This window comes from Dipodomys merriami, unplaced genomic scaffold (assembly GCF_024711535.1).
Source record: "Dipodomys merriami isolate MVZ:Mamm:240054 unplaced genomic scaffold, mDipMer1.0.p SCAF_91, whole genome shotgun sequence".
In the NCBI taxonomy this organism is placed as follows: Eukaryota; Metazoa; Chordata; class Mammalia; order Rodentia; family Heteromyidae; genus Dipodomys; species Dipodomys merriami.
In genome coordinates, this window is record NW_027206524.1 from 547,669 (window position 1) to 572,026 (window position 24,358).

Sequence of the window (24,358 nt, forward strand, 5' to 3'; positions counted from 1 at the left end):
ACTTAAGCCACAGCTCCACTTTCAGCTTTTTGGTGGTAAACTGGAGATAAGTGCCTCGTGGACTTTCCTGGCCAGTCTGGCTTCCATCCTAGCTGCAGTCCTCAGCTCTCAGCTTCCTGAGTAGCTAGGATTACAGGTATGACCCACTGGCATCCAGATTGCTATATTGCTGTCTTGAGAAGAATAAAAGAAAGTGCAGCTGAGTTTCTTTTTGTTAAACTTGCTTAAGGTCATAGGTGGCAGGATCTGAATAGGATGGACATCTGGGCAGTCTGGCTCAGGGGCTGCCTACTTATCCACTATGCTTTGGTTTTTGGAGTGGGGAATTAGAAGCAGACATATCTCCAAAGGTCACTTTATTTAACTAATTGATTAACATATTTTGAAGTCCTTAAGTGCATAGTACAGGGGAAGTGTAGAAGCAACAGATGCCAGGAAAACAGAATTTTTATTTCCAAGGGATATTGAGTAATGGAATACATGACTAAAGTTCCTCAGGACAAGCACAAAACCCAGCCCCAGCTCACACTGCCCTATGTATTTCTTTCAGGGAAACAAACCCTGAGAATTGCTGTTGTATCTCAGTGCCAGGATGGAGGCCCCACTGGTGAGTCTGGACGAAGAGTTTGAGGACCTGAGGCCCTGCTGCTCCGAGGACCAGGAGGAGACACCCCGAGGTCTCTATGGCACATCTCCCCACCATCTGGAGGACCCCTCCCTCTCTGAGCTTGAGAATTTTTCTTCTGAAATCATCAGCTTTAAGTCCATGGAGGACCTCGTGAATGAATTTGATGAGAAGCTCAATGTCTGCTTTCGGAACTACAACGCCAAGACCGAGAACCTGGCGCCTGTGAAGAACCAGTTACAGATCCAAGAGGAAGAGGAGACCCTACAGGATGAGGAGTAAGGAGTCTTACTTGCCCTCACCTGCCTCAGTGATATAGTTTGACCTCCTTGACCTAGAACTCGTTTCTGTCTGGCACAAGGTTTATGGGGCAGTGACCTGGTAATTGTTGGCATTGTTCTCTAGGTGTCCCTACAGTCACCTGCAGAATGCTTTCTTAGACTGAAAACTTAGGGAAATGAAAGATTTAGCTTTTCCTCATCTCAAAACAGAATTTAAAAAAATTTTAAATTGTTATTATACAGTGATGTACAGAGGGGTTACAGTTACATAAGTCAGGTAGAGTACATTTCTTTTTGAACAGTGCTAACAAAGTAGAATTTTAGAAGCACAGAAAATGTTAAGATCTAGCCAGCTTGTTTCAATGGTAATCTATGTGTATATTGAAAATAAGAGGAAGAAAATAATTGACTGTGATGGAGAGATCTGTCATTGGATCAATTTGCCCTCAAGAAACATCAGAAATCTGAAAAATTCAGAATTAAAACAATTATTTCCCACCTCCCCAGTTCGGGAATTTATTTATAAATGTTTACCCCAAAAAGAAACTTTCCATGTAACTGGGTGCCACTTGCTTCTGCATGTAATTCTATCTACTCAGGAGGCTTGAGAACTGAGGATCACAGTTCAAAGCCAGTTTGGACAGCCAAATCTGAGATTAATCCAAATTAACCAGCAAAAAGCCAGAATAGAGCGGGATACTGGTGGCTCACTCTTGTAATCCTAGTTACTCAGGAGGCTGAGATCTAAGAATCATAGTTCAAAGTCAGCCCAAGCAGAAAAGTCTGTGAGACTTTTATCTCTAATTAACCACCCTCAAACCTGAAGTGGAACTGTGGCTCAAACTGGTAGACACTAGCCTTGAGCACAAAAGCTCTGGTTCAAGCCCCATGACCAACAAAACAAAACAAAAATCCAGAAGTGGAGCTGTGGCCCAAGTGATAGAGCACCAGCTTTAAGTGAAACTCAGTAAGACAGTGAGCTGTATACTCACAGAAAGAAAGAAAGAAAGAAAGAAAGAGAAAGGAAGGAAAGAAAGAAAGAAAGAAAGAAAAAGGAAGGAAGGAAGGAAGGAAGGAGGGAGGGAACAAAGGAAGAAAAAAAGAAGGAAAGAAAGAGAAAGGAAAGAGAGGAGAGAGAGAAAGGGAGGGAAGGGAGGAAGAAGAAAAGGAAGGAAGGAAGGAAGGAAGGAAGGAAGGAAGGAAGGAAGGAAGAGAGGGAGGAAGGAAGGAAGGCAGGCAGGAAGGTAGGAAGGAAGGAAGCAGGAAAGGATGGATTCAAATTGAACTGAGAACTACCCTGGACAAAGTAAAGGGAGGAACTAGATGATACAGTTTTTGAGTATGCAGATTCCCTGTTTCACTTATTAGCTACCTTGTAGTGTCTTAGCAGATGTTAAGGAGAAAAAAAAATCTGAAAAAAGGGGAGGGGATAGAAGGGCTAGAAAGAGAAATGGGGGTAATTTGTTGTTTAAATTAAGCAAGAGTTGTAGGCATTTAGAAAAATATGCATGAATGCCTCAAATATGTATCAATTCCTCTTTAGGAAACACACAAATAATATCCAGTATTGGTCATGGAATATTAGTGCAACTGCGCTTTTGTTTATGATTGTTGCTGTTGGTTTGTTTTGTCTTTCTTCTTTCTTTCTTTCTTTCTTTCCTTTCTTCCTTCCTTCCTTCCTTCCTTCCTTCCTTCCTTCCTTCCTTCCTTCCTTCCTTCCTTCCTTCCTTTCTTTCTTTCTTTCTTTCTTTCTTTCTTTCTTTCTTTCTCTTTCTTTTTTGGGTCCAGTCGTGGGGCCTGAACTCTGGGCCTGGGCGCTGTCCCTCAGCTCTTCAGCTCAAGGCTAGCGCTCTACCACTTGAGCCACAGCGCCACTTCCGGCTTTTTCTTTTCTTTTTTTTTGCTTATGTGGTGCTGAGGAATCGAACCCATGGCCTCAGGCATGCAAGGCAAGCGCTCTACCATTGAGCCAACTTCCCAGCCCTCTTTCTTTTTTTTGTAGTCCTGGGCTTGAACTCTGAGCCTGGGTGCTGTCTCTCAGCTCTTCAGCTCAAAGCTAGCACTCTACCACTTGAGCCACAGCACCATTTCTGGTTTTCTGAGTGGTTTATTGGAGATAAGAGTCTCACAACCTTTCCTGCCCGGGCTGGCTTTGAACCTTGATCCTCAGATCTCAGCCTCCTGAGCAGCTAGGATGACAGGCATGAGCCGCTGATGCCCAGCAATTGTTTTGTTTTTCTCTGGCCATGCTAGGGTTGGAACACAGGGCCTTGTGCTTGGTAGACAGCTACCACTGAAATCCTCCCTCAGCCCCTTTCACTTCTCATGGATTTGAGTTGCCCATAAATAGCAAGGTAAAAAGTGTGTCCTAGAGGATCTGACTGTATTTGATGTCTCCCAAGGCGGCACCTCTGTCAGTGTAGAACCCATACGTCTACTGTATTCCATTGCATTCTTACCATTTAATTCAGTATAGTAATACACCGTTTAACACAATGTGTAGTAAACGATCAAGTAATGTTTTAGAATGAAAATATGCATTGGATGAGTGGTATCCACAAAGCCTTGCAGGTCCATTTCTCACAGCATTTCCTTCTTTGTCTTTAATTAACACTAGTCTGATTATAGGGAGCATGTCAGCCTGGTGACCAGTATTAGAACGGTGCTTAGAAATGATGTTTTCATTCAATTTCAAGTTTCCAACCGATTCTTTTCAAATCCTAAGCTGGTTGTCATTTGCTCGATTTCTGTAAGTCAGAAAAGAATGGCTCTATAGTTACTTGATGCAGAGAATAGTTTTTCACTCCAGTTCAATAGGCAATGAACTAGAAACACAAAGATGATGAATTCTAATTTTCCTACTCCTCTCACTAACTCGCTGGGTGAACCTTGGTCATGTCACTTAACTCTAGTTGACTGCATGGGTCCTCATCTTTGAAATTTCCAGAGCTCCATCTTGGCGAAGCAGGGCTAAGGACTCGCAAAGAATCCAGTTTCTTCCTGCTCCCAGGATGTACTCTGCAAATGACCTTTTTAATGTGCGTCCCATTTCTATGGCTTCCAACAAATCATCCCTCTTCACCATACACACTCTCCCTTTCCTCATTAAGGGTTAAAGCCCAATGAGCAGCTTCTTCATCTCTCCAAATACATTAGCTGAGGCCACTCAATGTTAATTACTGTCACATAGCATTATCAGGCTTCTCTGACTCATTTTACTGCTTCATTGACTGCCTTGGCTAAGAGACTGAAGGCTAGATCATTTCTTAGAGACAGAGTAAGATGTCGGGACCTCGTAGAGGGAAGAAATAGATACCATTCGGTGTCTCTAACTGTACATCTTTTTGTTGTTGTTGCTTTATTTCATTTCATGTTATTGACTTATCAATTATACAGAGGGAGGGATTTCATTGTTACATCTCTATACAAATTAATGCTATATTCCAATCAATTTCACCCTTCCCTCCCCAATCACACTCTCCACAGCCTTCCCTTCCCTAAGCCCTGGCACATCTTCAAGTGAAACGTACACCACACATTAATGCAAACCTTTCAGCTGTGAAATTATGACTCAGTAAAGGAAAAGGGTGATTTGAGATCTAACTTGGTTGCAAATATCCTTTATTGTTATTATGATAAACCTGCTCAGATTCAGTATCCAGAGAGTATCTCAGTATCCAGAGACATGTTTCATTCACAAAATGAATTGCAAGTGTTTTGAGTAGGGTTAGAATTAAATGATAGAATTAAATGATAGCAAAAGTGGGGAAATTCTTGGCTCAATAAAATTCCATAAAAATAGGAGAAATCCAGGGCTGGGAAGGTGGCTCAGTGGTAGAGCACATGCCTTGCATGCATGAGGCCCTGGGTTTGATTCCTCAGCACCACATAAGCAAAAAGAAAAAAGCCGGAAGTGGCACTGTGGCTCAGGTGGTAGAGCGCTAGCCTTGAGCTGAAGAGCTGAGGGACAGCGCCCAGGCCCAGAGTTCAGGCCCCACGACCGACCCCCCTCCCCCCCAAAAATAGGAGAAATCCTAAAGTAAATGTAATGATTCCCTTAGAAGTTTTGATTCATCCCACCCCCATCCTTATTTGGAACTATTGGGAGTTGACTGGAAAATCAGCTCATGTCTGGTTTCAGGGCATAAAGGCCATAAGATGTTGAAGGACAGTCAGATTCCAATACCATGTTTATTTTCTGGTTTTGAATTCAGGATGTCTTTGTGTGTGAGTGATCACCTTTCTCCCTTGCCATAAATGATAGGACCTGGCATTTAGAACTCAGAGAGGTCCTGACAAAAAGGGGACTAGACAATCCTCACCCTTCCTCCCCTCACTCAGCCCTCTTGCAAGTACCCTGCAAATGGAGGGGCCAGACATTAGCCAGGACTAATGGCTATTTCCTGTTCTTCAGATAGATTGGATTAAGATGATGTCAAAGGCCACACAATAAACAGAGTATTGCTATGTAGCCTGGGCTGGCCTAGAATTTGCCATAGGCCCTGCCTCAGCTTCCTGAGTGCTGGGATTACAGATATATACCACCGTAACCAGCAATAAGTGTTGGTTTGTTTTTTTTTTTTAAGAGAATTTAATTCTCTTCTTAGAGGTTTATTTTCATCATAGAAGGCAGAAAGAGTGTTGGTTCTTTGTTTCTTTGAAGTATGTATGGGGGTGGGCGGGAGGGATTGAATTTGCCAGGCATTTTAAATGCTGTAGTACTTGAGCCATGATGCCAGTTTCAAATAAGGCCTTATATTTTTTGCCTGGATCTTGGATCTTCATTTATCTACCTGTGCCCATATCAAGCCAGGATTACATCTGTAATCCACTATGGATTGGGCAGTACTATGCCCAATAAGTTAGTTGAGGTGCCCAGGCTAGCCTTGAACCAGGATTCTCCTATTTTCCACCTCCCAAGTAGCAAGGATTATAGGTAGAGACCATCACTCCGGGCAAGATAGTGTGATTTCATTTAAATATTTGGAAAGTATCTATAAAAACTCCTCCAAGGGCATTCACATGCTAATTATTGCTAATTTCTAAACATGAAGTGCAATTAAAAAACAGAAAGAAATAGGGTTGGAGGTATGACTCAGGTGGTCGTGTGCCATCCCAGGAGCAAAAGTAATCATTCGATAGCAAGTTCAAGTCCCAGTCTTGGACAATTAAAAAAAAAAACAAAAAAAATAGGAATCAAGAAGTACAAAATGTGTGCATACTACTTAAACAAATAAGTGCAGACACTGGCATGACTGAACATAAAGTATTGGGCTAGGGAAGAAGCCACCTGAAGGAGAGTGCAGGGAAATTTTTCAAGTCAGAATTGAATTAGCTCTTTCAACTGCTTACTATATTGTCAGAAATAGATACTCGTGTGTGTGTGTGTGTGTGTGTGTGTGTGTGTGTGTGTGTGTGTGTGTGTGTGTGTGTGTGTGTGTGTGTATGTGTGAAACCTATCTACTTGTCTTGGTACAGTCCATTCTGTTGGTTTTGCTCATACTCTGCCAATATCCTTTTCCCAGTGCCCAGCCCATCTGTGGTAAAAGACAGTTTTCTTTACATAGCACTTAAGCCTGAGCTATAAAAGATGCACACCTATAGCTTTGCTGTGATTGTTGAGACTATGACCCCAAAGTGAATCTCTGGTATTGTGATAGGAACTGAGGCAACCTCTTTATCTTTGATAAATGATGGCACAGATCACTTACAAAGTCTTTCTTCAAGACAAGAGTAAATAGCACAGCTAGGTTCCCATGACTCCTGCCTGTAATCCTAGCTACTCAGGAGATTGAGATCTAAGAATCTGAGATAAAAAGGCAGACAAATCTGCAAGACTCTTATCTCCAGTTAACTTGCAAAAGCCAGAAATGGAGGTGTGGCTCAAGTGATGGAGTGCCAACCTCAGCCAAGCAAGAGGAGTAAATAGCAGGATACTTCTTAGAGAAGTCAATGCCTGGATGTATGTATTTACAAGTATGTATGTATTTATTTGTTCATGTTTGCAGTTCTAGAGGATCACACCCAGGACCTTGCACATACTAGGCAAGTACAAGTGCAATGAACCCATCTCCAAGAAGTGAAATTTTATAGGATACTTAAAAAAAAAAGGAATATATTCCCCAGTGCTGGTGGCTCATACCTGTAATCCTAGCATTCAGGAGGCTGAGATCTGAGGATCACAGTTCAAAGCCAGCCCCAGAAGGAACATTTCTGAGACTCAATCGCCAATTAATCACAGAAAAAGCTGGAAGTGGAGCTGTGGCTCAAGTGGTAGAGCACTTCCCTTAAGCAAAGAGGAATATATCCACTCCTAAGATAGTCTGAGAGCAAAGCCCTTGTTCTACACATTCTTCCTTACCACTGGCTCCTGAGTCCTGGCTGGTCCCTGCCATGTGCTACCTTTACCTTCCTGGGCTGGAGCTAGAGAAAAAGACACTCCATGCCCTGTTACCCCTGCACCATCCTTCTGTAATCTGATGAAAGCACAAAGACTAGAATAATATGGGGTTTGCACACAGAGCCATTGTTTAAACAGCTGTCCTAGGCTGTGATTTGGATCTTGGTATATTATTCGAATTTGTACGCTAATGGCAGGCATGTAGCAAATCATAAAGAGTTGGAATCTTGCCTGCGTTCAAAGCCACCTTTGCCATCATTGGCTGTGTGAATTTAGACAACTTATTAATGTCACTATGTTTTAGGTGTGTTTCATAAGCTTCTGCCTTGTGAGTTGTTGTAAGGATGATTGCATCAGAGAGCATAAAGAGCTTAGAAGAGCATTTGGCTCAGCAAGCAAGTGTCCATTGCTGTTGTAATTGTTAAATGGCCACTGAGTAAGCAGGAGAAGGGTATAGAAATGAGGAAATAGAAATTACAATAGAAATAGACATTTCTTCATGAGTTCCATGACAAAATTCAGTCCACAGCAGGAAAGCTCAGATGAGAAAAGTAGGAGTTCCCTCCCTAAATGATGGGAGAGAATGCTCAGTTGTCACTTTTAGTCTCAAGGTCATTGCAAGATGTAAGGTCCATTAATGTCTCAACTTCCATCCAACTTAGAAGAGGTACCAAAGACTCTGGCCTATTTTGGGCTCTGCTGAGTCTCACTTTTGCAGGTGGCAGGGACACATCTGAAGGTCAGTTCCTGCATGCATGTCCATAGTTAAAGCAGTGGATGTCAGGTTACATGGTGGCAATGAATAGTCCCATGACCCTTCCAGTAGAGGGAGCTTTGAGTTAGATGTAGCAAATCACATTTGCCTCTTGGCTCCAGAAAGCAAATGGGTCTTCCATTTAGAAGTAGCCAGGATTGATGTAGTTTTAATAGTGCCCAGTGGAGATTGGGATATCACTATTTCCCAAACAGGTTCTATTCCCTGGCACCAGTGGCTAGCTAATCAGGAGGCTGAGATCTGAGGATCAGAGTTTGAAGCCAGCCTGGCCAGGAAAGTTCGTGAGACTCTTATCTCTAAAAAATCACCAAAAAACTGGAAGTGCAGCTGTGGCTCAAGTGGTAAAGCACCAGTCTTGAGTAAAAAAGGTAAGGGAGAGACCCATGCTCTGAGTTCAAGCCCCGTACTGGCATATGCACACTCACAAGATTCTGGGCACTTGATGAGTTAGTCCTCTCAAAGTGTCTTCTTGTAATGATAGAAAAGTATAAGCAGATGCCTCAACTTGCCAATTAGTCAGGTTTTCTTGGGCCTTTTATTTATTTTACCACTATTCACATTCATTGGAAAAATCTTTTTGCTTATATATGCATTTATTGTATACCAGGCCTGATTTTGTGTTAGTAGAACCCACCTCCTACATTACTGCTATGTATCTGATTTCAAGTTTGTATTCTGAAATATCTAAGTATTCTATACTTGTCTATCTAAATTTTGCACTTAACTTTTAGCATCTTATAAGGTAAAATTGATCTTTATACCTATTTGCTTATTTTTAAAAATAATTTTATTCTTACTATTAATAAGTTGTACAGAGGGGCTACCATTTCATAAGTCAGCCACTGCATACATTTCTTTTCTTTTGTTTTTTGCATTTTTTTCTTGATTTGTGATTATGATTTCATATTTTTCCCCAATCTTGCCTTTAAAAAAAATGATAGTAGAGATCTAACCCAGGGCTTTGCTTATGCTGGGCAAGTGTTCTACCACTACCCAGCCCACACAGCCTACTCTATTTTTCCAAAAAAGATCTTTTGGTGATATATGAGGCAAGTGATAATATTTGTAGGAAACTCTTACAATTTTTATTTTATTTATTTTCTATTATTAATTTTTTGGTGGTGCCAGGAATTGAACTTGGGACTTGATCCTTGCTGGGCTTGCTTGGCTGGTGTTCTACCACTTGAACCATGCCTCCAACTCACATATCAGAATTTTTTTTTCTTTGGGTCTGGTCTTGGGGCCTGAACTCTGGGCCTGGGCGCTGTCCCTCAGCTCTTCAGCTCAAGGCTAGCGCTCTACCACTTGAGCCACAGTGCCACTTCCGGCTTTTTTCTTTTTGCTTATGTGGTGCTGAGGAATCGAACCCAGGGCCTCATGCATGCAAGGCAAGTGCTCTACCACTGAGCCACCTTCCCAGCCCAGAATTTTTTAAAGAAATGTAAACCAAAGTAAACTCATTTTCCCCAACCAAGAACTAACTGTATAGGCAGATTTATCTTAGAGTGTGCATGGCAGAGACAAGGCACACTCAAACTCAACATTACTAGAGGATATCATTGTGCTCCCCACATCCTCCCCAAGAACATTTTGGGTAATAAGTGGTTATTCATGGCTTTGGCATCTTCCCCTTGCCTACATTACATACAGGTCAAGGAATTAATTGGTGATCATACACTGCAGGCCTTTGACGTTGAAATGTGTATAGGTTGGATGATAACCCTAATCTTTTTTTGTGTGTGTGTGCCAGTTCAGAAGCTTGAACTCAGGGCCTGAGCTTCTTTTAGCTCAGGGCTAGTGCTCTACCACTTGAGCCACAGATCTACTTCTAGCTTTTTTTTTTGATAGTTAATTGGAGATAAGAGTCTCACAAGCTGGCCTATTTGGGCTGGCTTTGAACCTCAATCCTTAGATCTCAGCTTCCTGTGTAGCTAGGATTACAAGTGTGAGCCACTGATGATTGGTTCAATAACCTTAATCTTAAAGGGGTTCATCTGAGAAAAACTATTCTAATACTCGCCCTCCCCATAGGAATAGGAACAGGGTTACTACTTAGGTTCTGAGAATGAATAATTTGCTTGGAGAGCAGATTAATTTCTTTTCATGCTGTAGCCCTGGCCAGGCTCCATACCCTTGGCTCTTTCTCCCTTGGACTCGCCTCTAATTCCATTTTCCAGTTGCTTTGCTTCTGCATGCTGGAAGGCAGATGATCTCAGCCCAACACACACAGCAGCCTCTCTCCTGCCCTGGCCCCAGCTTTTCCTTCCTCCAGGCGGGGCCAGGCCACAGATGCGTGCTAATGAGAGCTTCTCTTTGTTTACAGGGTTTGGGATGCTCTGACAGACAATTACATCCCTTCACTCTCAGAAGACTGGAGGGACCCAAACATCGAGGCTCTGAATGGCAACAGCTCTGACACTGAGGTACCGTTTTGCCGATGCACGACCCTCCCCTTTTCCCTTCTCTCCCCCCTCCCGTCCTGATTTAGAAGTGCTGGGAAAGATGTGGACTCCAATTAGAAAAACATCCTGTAGCTCAACAGTCCTCTGCTGCAATAGCTCAAAGTCAATGTTGGGAAAGTAGAATCACCCAGAGCTCAATGGGTCTGAAGAGCTGGGTGGAGCAGAATAAGAAATAAGGTAAGAGGGACCTCCACAGTATTTTGAAGGTGACTGGAATGGTTACCTGTAAAAAGTAAAAATGTAAGCACAGGTAACTTCCACTTTATTTATTTAATGCTAGGGATTGAACCCAGGGCCTTGCACATGCTAAGCACACCCTCTACCTCTGAGCTATAGTTTTTGTCCCCTAGATAATTTTTTCCTTTTTGCCCGTCCCAGGGCTTGAACTCAGGGCCTAGGCACTGTTCCTGAGCTTCTTTTGCTCAAGGCTAGCACTTTGCCACATGAGAGCAACAGTGCCAATTCCAGCTTTTTCTGTTTATGTGGTACTGAGGAATCAAACCCAGGGCTTCATGCATGGCAGACAAGCATTCTACCATTAAGCCACATTCCCAGCCCCTCTAGATAACTTTCATAGCTGATCTAGACACCACACCTTCCCAAGAATGATGGTATGAAATAAGAGTCAGAATCAGACAATGACCACTGCAGCCTTTGTTTGTTTGTTTGTTTTATGCTGGGACTGGGGCTTGAATTCCAGGCCTGGGTGCTGTGGCTTAGCTTTTTCACTCAAGGCTGCTTTTCACTTGAGCCACTGCACTTCTGCCTTTTTTGTAGATAACTGGAGAAAAGAGCCTCACAGATTTTTCTGCATGGCATGGCTTTGAACCATGATCCTCAAATCTCAGCCTTGTGAGTAGCTAGGATTACAGCCTGTGCCATAGCTTCCTGGATCAAAGGTTTCATTGTGCTCAAATAATAAGTGGTTTTGTTTTTTCTCCACCTAGTACTCGGGTTGAACCCAGAGCCTTACCATACCTAAACAAATGCTCTCCACAGAGTTATATCCATGCTCAAAAATTCTTCATGAAACTCGACCAATGGGACATGTATGTGTCTGAACCAGGCTTATAATCTGAGGGTATTTTTGCCAAGGGACCAAGTAAGGAAAGTACTTATTTTACATTGATTTGCATAGGCTCCAAGGGTTGCATAAGGCTATAAGCCTTTCAGAAGGCTCAGATTGTCCCTCCTGATTGAATCAACATATTGAATGGATGGTGTCTTAGAATAACAAAATACCTCAGACTGAATGATTTATGAACAATAGACATTTATTTTCCACAGTACTGGAGACTGCAAGGCCAACGTCAAGGCTGATTTGAGTCTTGGTGAGGGTCCAGTTCTCGCTGTATAAATGGCAACTCTTACTCTGTGTGTGTGTGTGTGTGTGTGTGTGTGTGTGTGTGTGTGTGTGTGTGTGTCCCTTCACATGATCGAAGGGACAAATGAGCTGCCTTTATTTTATTTGAGTACTAATCCATTCCTTGTCATCTTAACAACCTCCCGTAGGCACTACCTCCATGATCACGGGGAGGCCAGGAATTCAGCCTAAGACTTTGGTGGGGAAATGCACATTCAGCCCATAGCAAAAAGAGAAAATCATTTAATGATGTTGCCTCTGTTAAAAGCCAATTTCTGCCTGGGTTGGTTTTCTAGTTTTAGCTGTTCAGGAAATTTGACAATTTAGTATCCGGAAGGGCTGGCACAACTCTGTGGACTCAGCAAATGTTGGAGAGGAGATGGCTCTCCTGTTCCTAGGTGTTCCAGAATCGAATCCAAGTGGAAGAGCAGAAAATAGATTCTCCTGACTGCGCAGCACATCTGCAGATTATTGCTCAAGATAGCACAGCATAGAGATGAATATTTGGCTGACTTGTTGAAAAGTGGCGGTGTATCCATCTTGTCTACTAACACGCAGACCCTTACAGCTTCATTGACAGGGGCAGGTCAGCCTTTGAGACTTAAGATTTTCTGCAAGCTTTCTCCACAGAGATCAGGAGGTTGGGTCTCAGGTTTTGTTTTGAACTTGTCTGTTCATTTTCCGTGTGTGTGGCGCTGAGTACTTAGCAAAATGCAAAGGAGAAGGAGGCAAGGATGGAATAGATGTAGTTATAGAATTTTTTTAAAAAGACCCATTATGGTGCAAAGGGAAGATCTGGCTTTGTTATGTCTTTGGCTTCCTTACCAGTGAGAACCAAGGGCATCTAGAATATTTTGTCCTTTCAAACAGTTCTAACTTATCTTCGTTTGCAGATTTTCCCAGAGAGGACTGATATTTCAGGGAGAACCAGTGACTCTAGGAAGAATGATCTTGAGCAATTCTATCTAACCCCTGGGGAGAGATTAGGGAAGCAATAGTGGATGGAGGAAGGCTATTTCATTTCATCCTCCTTTATTATCTCAATTAATTACAATAGAAGCTCTTTAATCGACCTCTGTTTCAATGACTCAGTAGGTTAACCAGTGCCCTGGATTTTTGCTGTAAAACATACCAACTAAGCGGCCTTGGCATGCTGAAGGCTGAGTCTCCTTGGCACAAGCCCCCATGTCATCAGCTTAGTGTTCCATCATCAAGATCAGTGATTTGTTCTCCAACCTGGTTGTGCTTGTCTTGATGACTGTAACTAAGTAATTCAATGCAACACTGTATACACTGTTGAATTGCAACTGCAATGGGAGTCATTCTTGCTTTGTTAAAATCAAAGAAACACACATATATAATTTTCAAAAAATCAAATGATACTTCTCATTGATATATAATAGCTCCCTGATATTTTTATGTGTCCCTCTTTATCCCAGAATTCTTCTTCTCTTAAAATCTATGGGTTTTGTTTATTTGTTTGGTGTTGCTAGGGTTTGAAGTCAGGGCCTAGTGTTTGCTGGCCATTTATTTTACCACTTAAGCCACTTTTGATATGAATTTAGCCACTCTAGCTTCCTTGCTTCCTGGCTTGCTTGCTTGCTTGCTTGCTTGCTTGCTTGCTTCCTTCCTTCCTCTCTCCCTCCCTCCTCCCATTTCTTCCAGCAGTACTGGGGTTTGAACACTTCAACTTTCTTATGCAAACTATTTGTTTTATATGTATATGTATGTATGTATGTATATATATATATATATATATATATATATATATATATAGCTTCCCACCATCATATATATCAGATATCATATACATAATATATCATATATATTATATGATCTACAGATGCATGTATATGTGTGTGTATCTATATCTTGCATCAGTTCTTTAGGGAGGCTGTCACTGTTCATTTTCACCCATGTTCATACGTTTACAATGTATTCCAGTCAATCTCAGTCTATCACTCTCCCTTCCCTGCTTCCCAGAACAATTTCAACTGGTTTCATTGTTCTATTTTCATAGTTGCAATCTATTTCAACATTCTTCACCCTGTTTATATTTAAAATGTATCTTTTGCAAGTAACATATCGAGTCTTGCTTTTATATGCAGTCTGATAATCTGTGATTTTTTTTTCAGCTTAGTTCATATTTTCTTTCTTTTCTTTTCTTTTTTTCTTTTTTGTCAGTCTTGGCGCTTGAACTTGGGGCCTGGGCACTGTTCCTGAGCTACTTTTGCTCAAGGCTAGCACTCTACCACTTAAGCCACAGCACCACTTCTAGCTTTTTCTGCTATGTGGTACTGAGGAATTGAACCCAGGGCTTCATACATGCTAGGCAAACACTCTACCACGAAGCCACATTCCCAGCCATTTAGCTCATTTTCATAGGATTTATTCATTAACATTTAGGTATTATTTATAATTTGTGTTAAGGTACTGTGTTGCATTTCTGTTTGTTCCATCTTTGTTTTGTCCCCTTTTGTCATTGATTTTCCTTTGGTCCATCTTCTCTCCCTTTTGGGGAGGGAATCAAGCCTTCTTTGACATTTCCCTTTGTACTTTCTTTTTTTTTTTTTTGGGTCCAGTCGTGGGCCTGAACTCTGGGCCTGGGCGCTGTCCCTCAGCTCTTCAGCTCAAGGCTAGCACTCTACCATTTGAGCCACAGTGCCACTTCCGGCTTTTTTTTCTTTTTGCTTATGTGGTGCTGAGGAATCGAACCCAGGGCCTCATGCATGCAAGGCAAGCACTCTACCACTGAGCCACCTTCCCAGCCCTCCCTTTGTACTTTCTATACATCTTTTATCTATACATCTTAAAAAAATTTTTTTTGAGATAAGATCTCCCTAAGTTGTCCAGGTTAGCCTCTAATTTAGAATCCTGCCTCAGCCTCCCAAGTATCTGGGATTACAAGCATGGACCACTACACCCACCCGCCCCCCCCCCCACAGAACCCCCCCCCCCCAAAGAGTTTATGTATAAAATTATTTTTGTCCCAGATAGTTGCCTTTTAAAGAAATTAGGAAAAGGAACAAATACAAAGATAATTTTAAAAATCTTTTCCTCTGTATTTATTAATTCTGGTTTCTCATTCCTTTTGTAGATCTGTTGTAGTTGTTTTTGTTTTTTTGTTTGTTTGTTTTTTTGTTAGTCATGGGGCTTGAACTCTAGGCCTGAACGCTGTCCATTAGCTTTTCAGCTCAAGGCTAGTGCTCTATCAACTGAGCCACTGTACCACGTCTGGTTTTCTGCGTGGTTTATTGGAGATAGGAGTCTCACGGTCTTTCCTGCCAGGGCTGGCTTTGAACCATGATCCTGAGTTCAGCCTGGGCAGTAGCTAGGATTACAGGCATGTGGCTTGTATTTGTTTTTGAGACTAGGTAGCTCAGGCTGGCCTTGAACTCATGGTCCTCTTGTCTCAGCTTCCCTAGTGCTAGAATTGCAGGTATGAACCACCATACCCAGCTTCAGATCTAAATGACTTGTTTTTCTTTGCTTTTTTTTTTTTGTGGATCCTGGGGCTTGAATTCAGGGCCTGGACCCTGAGCTTTTGTGGTCAGGCTAGTGCTCTAGCAGTTGAGCTACAGTTCTACTTCTGACTTTTTGCAAGTTCATTAGAGATAAAAGTCTCATGGGCTTTTCTGCCAAAGCTTCAAACAGTGATCTTCATGTCTCAGCCTCCTGAGTAACTAGTATTACAAGTACCTAAATGATTTTTTTAAAAAATCATTTCTCTTCAGCCTCTAAAACCTTTTACAGGATTTCTTTTTTGTTGTTGTTGTTTGTTTGTTTTTGTTGGTCATGGGACTTGAACTCTGGGCCTGGGCACTGTCCCTCAGCTCTTCAGCTCAAGGCGAGCTCTCTACCACGTGAGCTACAGTGCCACTTCCTTACAGGATTTCTTGTGGGGCTACAGGTGACAGATTTGTTCAGCTTTCATGTAATTTGTGGGTTATTTTTTTCCCCTTTGTTCGAGGATCACAGCCTTGCACTGCCTGTATCCAGTGCCTGAAAACAATTGGCTCATAGATTTTGTCCAGATGTATAGTTGCTGTGGCAGGAGGGATAAGTCCAGTGTTATTCTTCTGAAATGCCTTCAAGAGGTTCTCTTCTGTGTTTGCTTTCTGGAATTTTTTTTTTTACTGAGATGTCTGATTTCTCAAACTAATTTAATTCTTCCTTCCACTCACCCCTACACACACACACACACACACACACACACACACACACACACACACACACACACACGCACACACACACACACTCACACACACACACACATCCCATATACATTTTCTATGTATTGATTTCACATTTGAAGATTTTCTCAATTTTTGTCAGCGTCATGACAATGTAGCTTTTACTATCATATTTGTAACACACATGCCTTCTGGTTTTCTGGTGAATTTCTTTTTTTTTTTTGTCGGTCATGGGACTTGAACTCTGGGCCTGGGCGCTGTCCCTCAGCTCTTCAGCTCAAGGTGAGCGTTCTACCACTTGAGCTACAGCGCCACTTCTGGTTTTCTAGTGGTTTATTCGAGATAGGAGTCTCATGGTCTTTCCTGCCCGGGCTGGCTTTGAACCGCGATTCTCAGATCTCAGCCTCCTGAGTAGCTAGGATTACAGGCGTGAGCCACCGGCGCCTGGCTTCTGGTGAATTTCTATAAGCTAGTCATGCTGTATCATGGCCTCAAGGCCATTAGGATTGTTGCTTAGCAGGGATTTCTTCTGCTCTCTCTATTGCTGTCAACTTCCCTTTTGCATGGTTTCAGTCCCTCCCTTTCATATTGAGAGTTGTTCTCATATATCTCACATCTTTTTGTACTTAAAAGTAAGGCGCTAGAAGGCTGAGCTCTTTCTGCATGCTTGTGGCTTTCCCCCACTGGCTCACAAGTAAGAACTAGTCATTTTTCCTGGTGATCTTTTCTTTCTCCTCCTCCTCTTTCTCTGGCAGTACTGGGACTTGAACTCAGGGTCTTGCATTTGCTAGTTAGGTGCTCTATTACTTGAGCCACACTTTCTTGCTGAGGGCTGGTGTATATGTATAAATATACCCCATTCCTTCATGCCTTGTTTGGGAACAGGCCTGGCAGCCTGTGTTGCTCAGATTCTCCTTGAGGAAGGAGGCAGGGAAGGGTAGAGATTGGCACTTATGCCCTGGTTTTTGTGCATCTGTTGTTGTTGTTGCTGTTTGTGTTGTTGTTGTTTTGTTTTTTGCCTTACTGAGCTTAAGCTCAGGTCCAAAGCACAGTCCCTTAGCTTTTCTGCTCAAGGCTGGTGCTCTATCACTTGAGCCACTGCTCCATTTCAGGCTTTTTGGTGGTTCATTGGAGATAAGAGTCTCACAGACATTTCTGCCCAGATTGGCTTTGAACTGCAATCCTCAGATCCATATTGCCCAGTAAAAGACAGTCTCTTTGAGCACCTTATAACTTTTGTTTACTAGCAGACAATAGCTGTCAGGATAAGGAGAGATGGCAATCCAGGACGGAAGTTACATCTTTCTCCTCTCTGGGTAGTAAAACAGCTAAGTTATCTGTGGGTGTGCGACTGCATCCAGGTAGTCACAGGTCTGACCTTCTGACCTCTTTTTGTGGATTGCTCATTAATTCTTTCAAAAAATATTTGTAGCTTACATGTTCAGGAGCGGCCAGCTGTGAGAATATAGAGCTTTAACCCGCACAGCTGTTTCCTGATTGGTCATAAAAGTAGAAAGACACAGTTGCCCTTTCTTGAGCTGAAAAACACATTGATTCTTTTTTCTACTTTTTTCTCTAGAAGTTAAAAAAAGTCTTTGTTTTCTTAATAGTAGTCAGAGAAGCAATCACCCATGAATGGATGGTAGTAGGCGAAGGGACTTTCCTGTGAATACAATCATCTGGAATGCTTTAACAAAGGATACTGGTCAATAAAAGTTATTGGACACAAGGACTCAACAGAATTTTAACCCTTGTCCAGACAAGATTTGGTCATGTTAGGGGCTCTTTATTCATTGTATATGCGTGTGTGTGTGTGTGTGTGTGTGTGTGTGTGTGTGTTGTACCAAATGATCAAAATGTTTGGCTTACTCTATATTTCAAGGTCTTACCCAGAGACTTAATTTTAAAAAATAAGCAAAAACTAAACTAACATTACAGCCCAAGGTACAGAGTCCTGTACAGAAATTAAGGAGAAACTAAGTGAAATATAAAGCAACACAAGGAAAGCCTGGGTTAGGGATCTTGGCTGAAAACCAGTTTTGAGTAGGTTTCTTGCAAGAACATCTTAAAAACCATGCATTCTTATTTGTTTGTTTTTCATTGCTGAAGCAGCATATGTGTTCTTTTCTTCAATTGTAAAGGTGATGTATAGCGGAGTTACAATTACCTAAGTAAGGTATTGAGTACGTTTCTGTTCTTTTTTTCTGTTTTTCTTTCTTTCCTTCCTTCCTTCCTTCCTTCCTTTCCTTCCTTCCTTCCTTCCTTCCTTCCTTCCTTCCTTCCTTCCTTCCTTCCTTCCTTCCTTCCTTGTGTGTGTGCCAGTATGTGGCTTGAACTCAGGGCCTAAGCACTGTCCCTTAGATTGTTCACTCAAGGCAAGTGTTCTACCAATGGAGCAATATCTACACTTCTGGCTTTTTGGTGGTTAATTGGAGATAAGAATCTCATGGACTTTTCTGTGTGGGCTGGTTTCGAACCACCATCTTCAGATTTCAGCTTCCTGAGTAGCTAAGACTGCTGGTGTGAGCCACGGGTGTCCATCTAGCAGGTGTGTTCTAAGGGCTGTTGGTGTTGGGTTCTCCTAGCAGGCTGTAGATGGAGAGCAGGATGGTCCTGATGTTACATAGGGTGGACCACTTCTCCTTGAGGTTGTCCAGGAAGATGTCACCCTGAGTGTCCACATTGGGGTGGCAGCTGGGAGGAAGGAACTGGAGTGCTCTCAGGAGAGCTTGTACCTCAGGGCTACCATCTCTTATGCCAGTCTCGGTGAAAGGTCCACATCTATTTCAGATGCTTGTCTGATTCAAGGAAGGCAGGCATTCCTCTGTCATCAGACATCCTGAGGGCCATCAGCTCCTGCTGTAGCTTCTTACCTATAGGGTCCCACATGGCATCTTTTCCCCCTCATTTGGGTCTGCAGTTATATGGGTGGCAGAAATGCTAGTAACCCTGGGTAGCAATTTGGGAGGCTAAATGTGTGTGTGTGTGTGTGTGTGTGTGTGTGTGTGTGTGTGTGTGTGTGTGTGTGTGTGTAACACTGTCAAGTAGACCAGAACTCAGAGAATGCCACTGCCCCTGCCTTTGCCCTTGAAAACTTTAAACTACAGGTACACCTCTGAGGCTCAGCCTTTCCCCAAAGCAGGAGGAAAGTGCAGCTCCCCCACCCATGTGGTCAGACCCAATTCCTCTTTGTTCTGGCAATTGAGGACTGGAAAAAGATGACTTTTTTTTTTCTTAGAAAAGATTAGTAGTTCACTTCAACACCAAGAAACTCAGACCTAGCCAAATGCTGGTGGCTTATGTCTGTAATCCTAAATACTCTGAAGACTGCAATTCAAAAACAGCCCAAGGGAAAAGTCTGAGAGACTTTTAACCAATTAACCAGCAGAAAGCTGGACATGGAGGTGTGGCTTAAGTGGTAGAGTGCCTTGAACCTTGAGCAAAAAAAGTAAAGCGAGAATGAGAGGCACAAAGTTCAAGCTCTGGTACTGGCATAAGTAAATAAGTAATAAATAAATAAATAAATAAATAAGGATCTTAGCTCCAAATGTCCTGGTCTAAGAATTGTGTTCTGTATCCAGCTTTCCCCTAGCCACATATAGGCCAAGCAAACTCTCAATGGCAGATTTCATTTTTGTATCACATACTAGGAATAAAGCACATATATGCAAAAGTATTTTGCTATTCAAAGTCCTTCTTGTCTGTGGTTCTTTTTTTTTTTTTTGGTCCAAGACTGGGACTCAAACTTGGTACCTGATGCTTCTGCTTATTGGCTAATGCTCTATCATCAGAGCCATGCCTCTAACCCCATGTGTTGTCAGTTCTACAGCTTTCCACTCTGCTCAAGATCCTGTCCTGGTAGAGAAGGGAAAGTCTGGACATCCTCTGTGAAAGGAAAAAAAAATGGTTTATGAGAAATGACAAAAGCAAATGGAGCAGAGCAGCATCTGGTAGAATTGAGAGAATATACAGGATCCTCATCATCTGGTAGGATTAAGAGAATATACAGGATCCAGAAAACCAGGACTAGGTCGATCTCCTTACCTTATCCTGACAATTCCGACCTGCAGGCTTTGTGGCTGTGAGGGGGATGGGAGAGAAAGCTCCTGCAGGCTGCAGCCCAAGCTCTTAACCTTTGAACAACAGGAAGAATCTTTCCCTAAAAGCCCCCTCTCTGCCTTGACTTTGAGGGAGAAACTTAGGAAGGGAGGTTGTAAAGTTGAAAGGTGCATTATTAGTATCAACCACATTTCAGAAAATGTAAACATTCCCTTTGTTTTTGTTTTCCTTTTTTGGGTTAGGGATCAAACCCAGGACTTGGTATACTGTGTCATTGAGTTACATCCCTAACTCTTGGTTCTTTGAGATAGGGTTCTTTGAGATAGGCTGGTCTTGATCTTCTGATCCTCCTGTTTCCATTACCTGGGTGCTGTTATTACAGTCCTGCATCACCAGGCCTAGATAAACTTTTTTATTTTTTGTTCTGCTCTTGGAGCTTGAGCTCAGGCCCTGGGTGCTGTCCCCGAACATTTTTCCCCCTCAGGCCTAGCATTCTACCACTTGAACCATAGCTCCTCTTCTAGCTTTTTGATGGTTAATTGGCGATAGAGTCTCTTGCACAGGCTGGCTTTGTACCATGATCCTCAGATCTCATCTCAGCTTCCTGAGTAGCTAGGATTACAAGCTAAGTCACCAGTGCCCAACAAACATCCTATATTTAAAAAATTAGTATTGCTATTATAAAGGTGATGTATGGAGGGGTTACAGCTATGTAAGTCAGGTAAAGAGTACATTTCTTTCTGGACAATGTCATCCAACATTTTAGAAGTCCAATGCACTATCCATTGTGCTACAGAGCATTCTATATTTTATAGACTTAATACCAACCTCTCACCCCCCAAATTCTGATGAAAACTAACAGCTGCTGCCAGAGGCTTCTTTTTATATAGCAACCCAAACAGGAAACAAAAAAAAAATCTCCATTTCCGAGTAAGAGCCATATTCCTACTCCTGGATCGTCTGTCCTTCAGTAAGTTCTGCCACTTGGGTATCGTTATGAACAAAGTGTGACTGTGAGAGTTTTGTTCTGCCCGGTGGGGAGTCGTGGAAACCAAGTGTCTACGGCAGGTGGCAGACTTGGCAGAGACACAAGCATATGGGTTCCCCCGCAGAAATAGATGTCACCATCTGGCACCCCAGCCCCTCAAATGACCTCTTCACCTCCCCATCTTACTTCTTCTCCAGGTTGAACACAGATGGCATTTAAGATACATTCATTTAACATTCTTTTTTTGTAATGACTCAGTCCTGGTTTTAAACGGAGATAAGAAGGTGACATGCATTGTCGGGGCTATCTGCCAAGGTAAAAAGTCAAAGAAGGAAGTCATTTTTTGAGGATAAACTTTCATGGATCTGACTGCTGGCATCGGGTCTGGGCTGAAAGGGAAACAAATAATAATCCCCAGCGAAGCTAAGCAGCAGGTTAGCTCTTGGAGAGCAAGCAAGATGGATTCCTTGAGGAGAGATGGCTGTGCAGACAGGTTTCCTGAAATCTTTTGTTGTTGTTTTGGTTTGTGTTTTGTTTTTCAGTTGAACTCACCGAGCCTTGTGCTTGCTAGGCAGGCTCTCTACCACTTGAACTACGCCCCTAGACCTTGGAGTCCTTCTTCTCAGCCCCTATATCACTTTTAATTCAGACTTATGGCAATAGAGTATCAAGTGGGTAGGTGATTAAATCTGTGCAAGATGTGAACGTAAACTCAAGACTGACTGTCACAGTTTGGGATAAGGTCAAGAATATCTTGTTGGAATGAAATCTTGAGTCTCAATGATTGTGAACTTTTAGACTCTAAGAGGTATGAACTTGGAGAACACAGAGCAAATGGGCTAAAGACATTCTCTTTTCAGTTTTATTTTATTTATTATTTTTGGTGTGCATGTGTGTCTGCGGGTGCTAGGATTTCCCTCTGGGCCTGAGTACTGTCCCTTAGCTTTTTCATTTAAGGCTGGTACTCTGTCACTTGAGCCACATCTCTGTTTCTGACATTTTGCTGGATAATTGGAGATAAGAGTCTGTCAGATTTGTCTGTCTGGGATACCTTTGAGCCATTATCCTCAGATCTCAGCATCCTGAGTAGCCAAGATTACAGGCATGAGCCAGAAGCACCTGCCTCTTTCACTTTTTCTTGTTGCTTAGTTCTGCTTGTTCAGTGGGATGCCCCACACTGATCCATCACATCTGTCATCCCTGACACCAGGCCTGGATTCCGATTGCAGGGTTGTCTTTCATCAAATTCATAATGAACCTGTGCCTGTTTGAGCTGGAACAACTCACCCCTGAAATGTCTAATAATATAAAATCTGGATCCCTCCCTACCCCACCCCAGACTGAGTATGTCTTTGCTGCAAGAATTGGTTGCTGTGTCTCTAGCCTCGCAAAGGTTTCTGGTTCACCCAGGGATGACCTGTGTATGAGTTATAGAACTCAGATCCGCTGAACCTTTCCAGCCAGAATGGTGCTGGCCACTCCTGTCCCATTGTCCCTTTCCAACTATGCTGGACTTGCTGATGCCCGCTGTGCCACAGGGACACATTGGGACTGAATGAAACTCAGACTCTTCCAGCTTCTCTCTGAAAGCAGTGGGCTGGGCTGGCCTCTTAGTATCATTCCATTTAAAGACCAGAATCCTCATCCTGCTGATGGTCGAAGTCCTATCTTTCTCTCGTCTCCTCCAGATCCACGAGAAAGAGGAGGAAGAGTTCAATGAAAAGAGTGAAAATGATTCTGGCATCAACGAAGAACCCTTGCTCACAGCAGATCAGGTAAAGAGTATCTTTTTGAGTGCTTGAAAATTAAAGAAAAAGGGGCTGGGAAGGTGGCTCAGTGGTAGAGCGCTTGCCTTGCATGCTCGAGGCCCTGGGTTCGATTCCTCAGCACCACATAAGCAAAAAGAAAAAAGCCAGAAGTGGCGCTGTGGCTCAAGTGGTAGAGCGCTAGCCTTGAGCTGAAGAGCTGAGGGACAGCGCCCAGGCCCAGAGTTCAGGCCCCACGACCGGACCCCCAAAAAAAGAAAGAAAGAAAATTAAAGAAAAGTTATCTTTAAGTAGTTTACAAAAGAATTGCCGTTGGGGCTGGGAAGGTGCTCAGTGGTAGAGCTCTTGCCTTGCATGCATGAGGCCCTGGGTTCGATTCCTCAGCACCACATAAGCAAAAAGAAAAAAGCCGGAAGTGGTGCAGTGGCTCAAGTGGTAGAGAGCTAACCTTGAGCTGAAGAGCTGAGGGACAGCGCCCAGGCCCAGAGTTCAGGCCCCACAACCGGACCCCCCTCCCTCAAAAATAAAAGAATTGGGCTGGGAAGGTGGCTCAGTGGTAGAGCACTTGCCTTGCACGCATGAGGCCCTGGGTTCGATTCCTCAGCACCACATAAGCAAAAAGAAAAAAGCCGGAAGTGGCGCTGTGGCTCAAGTGGTAGAGCGCTAGCCTTGAGCTGAAGAGCTGAGGGACAGCACCCAGGCCCAGAGTTCAGGCCTCACGACCGGACCCAAAAAAATTAAAAAAAAATAAAAAAAATAAAAGAATTGCCGTTTAACGAAGCAGTTTATGAATACAGTATATCTTGATCAATGTCACCCCTTTCAACATTCTCACCCATCCCTCCCCTACCCATCCCTCCCCTCACTCTTCTTAATTTAGGATATACATTAGATTCTTCTCCTCTCCATTCGTCCACCCCTTTCCCCTTAACCCCACCCCTTTCAAGTACCCACTTCTTGGTGTTTTATTTTGCTGAACTTTTCTAAGGCAAAGTTGAGTTCTCCTTTGAATGTAGCACATTTCAGTGAGTGCATTGGGACACTTGCATACCACCCAATGTATTTACTTACAAGTTTATAAGCTAAATCTAACGAGTTCTTGAGAATTTTTGTTCTTTCAATAAAGAAAAAAGTATAAGAGAACATGCTGGCTACATTGTCAAGGACAGAAGAAAGATGCGTGTGCTCTTGTGGTGGCTATGCTGATGGCTCAAAATAGCTTTCTTTTGGAGGCAGTGTGGTATGTGCGGTTTGAACTTAGGGCTTTAAACTTTTCATGGCCAGCACTCTACCATTTGAGCCACACCTCTGCTTCTGGCCTTTTGCTGGTTAATTGGAGAGAAGAGTCTTAAAGATTTGTCTGTCTAAGCTGGGTTCAAACCTGATCCTCAGATTTCAACCTCTTGAGTAGGTAAGCCACCAGTGTCAGAAGCAATGTATCTTTTG

General features: G+C 42.8%; 1 protein-coding gene across 3 annotated transcripts in view; it reads left to right on the forward strand.

Annotated features, from left to right (window-relative positions):
* The window catches only part of LOC138821307 (fasciculation and elongation protein zeta-1), a 50,564-nt gene that overhangs the window by 8,400 nt on the left and 17,806 nt on the right, over positions 1 to 24,358 (forward strand). For all 3 annotated transcript variants that reach the window (XM_070013442.1, XM_070013444.1, XM_070013443.1), the window contains exons 2-4: positions 551 to 903; positions 10,405 to 10,504; positions 22,835 to 22,921. In XM_070013442.1, coding sequence (XP_069869543.1) covers positions 593 to 903; positions 10,405 to 10,504; positions 22,835 to 22,921 — 498 coding nt within the window. In that variant the 5' untranslated portion in view covers positions 551 to 592. The remainder of the gene's footprint in view (positions 1 to 550; positions 904 to 10,404; positions 10,505 to 22,834; positions 22,922 to 24,358) is intronic.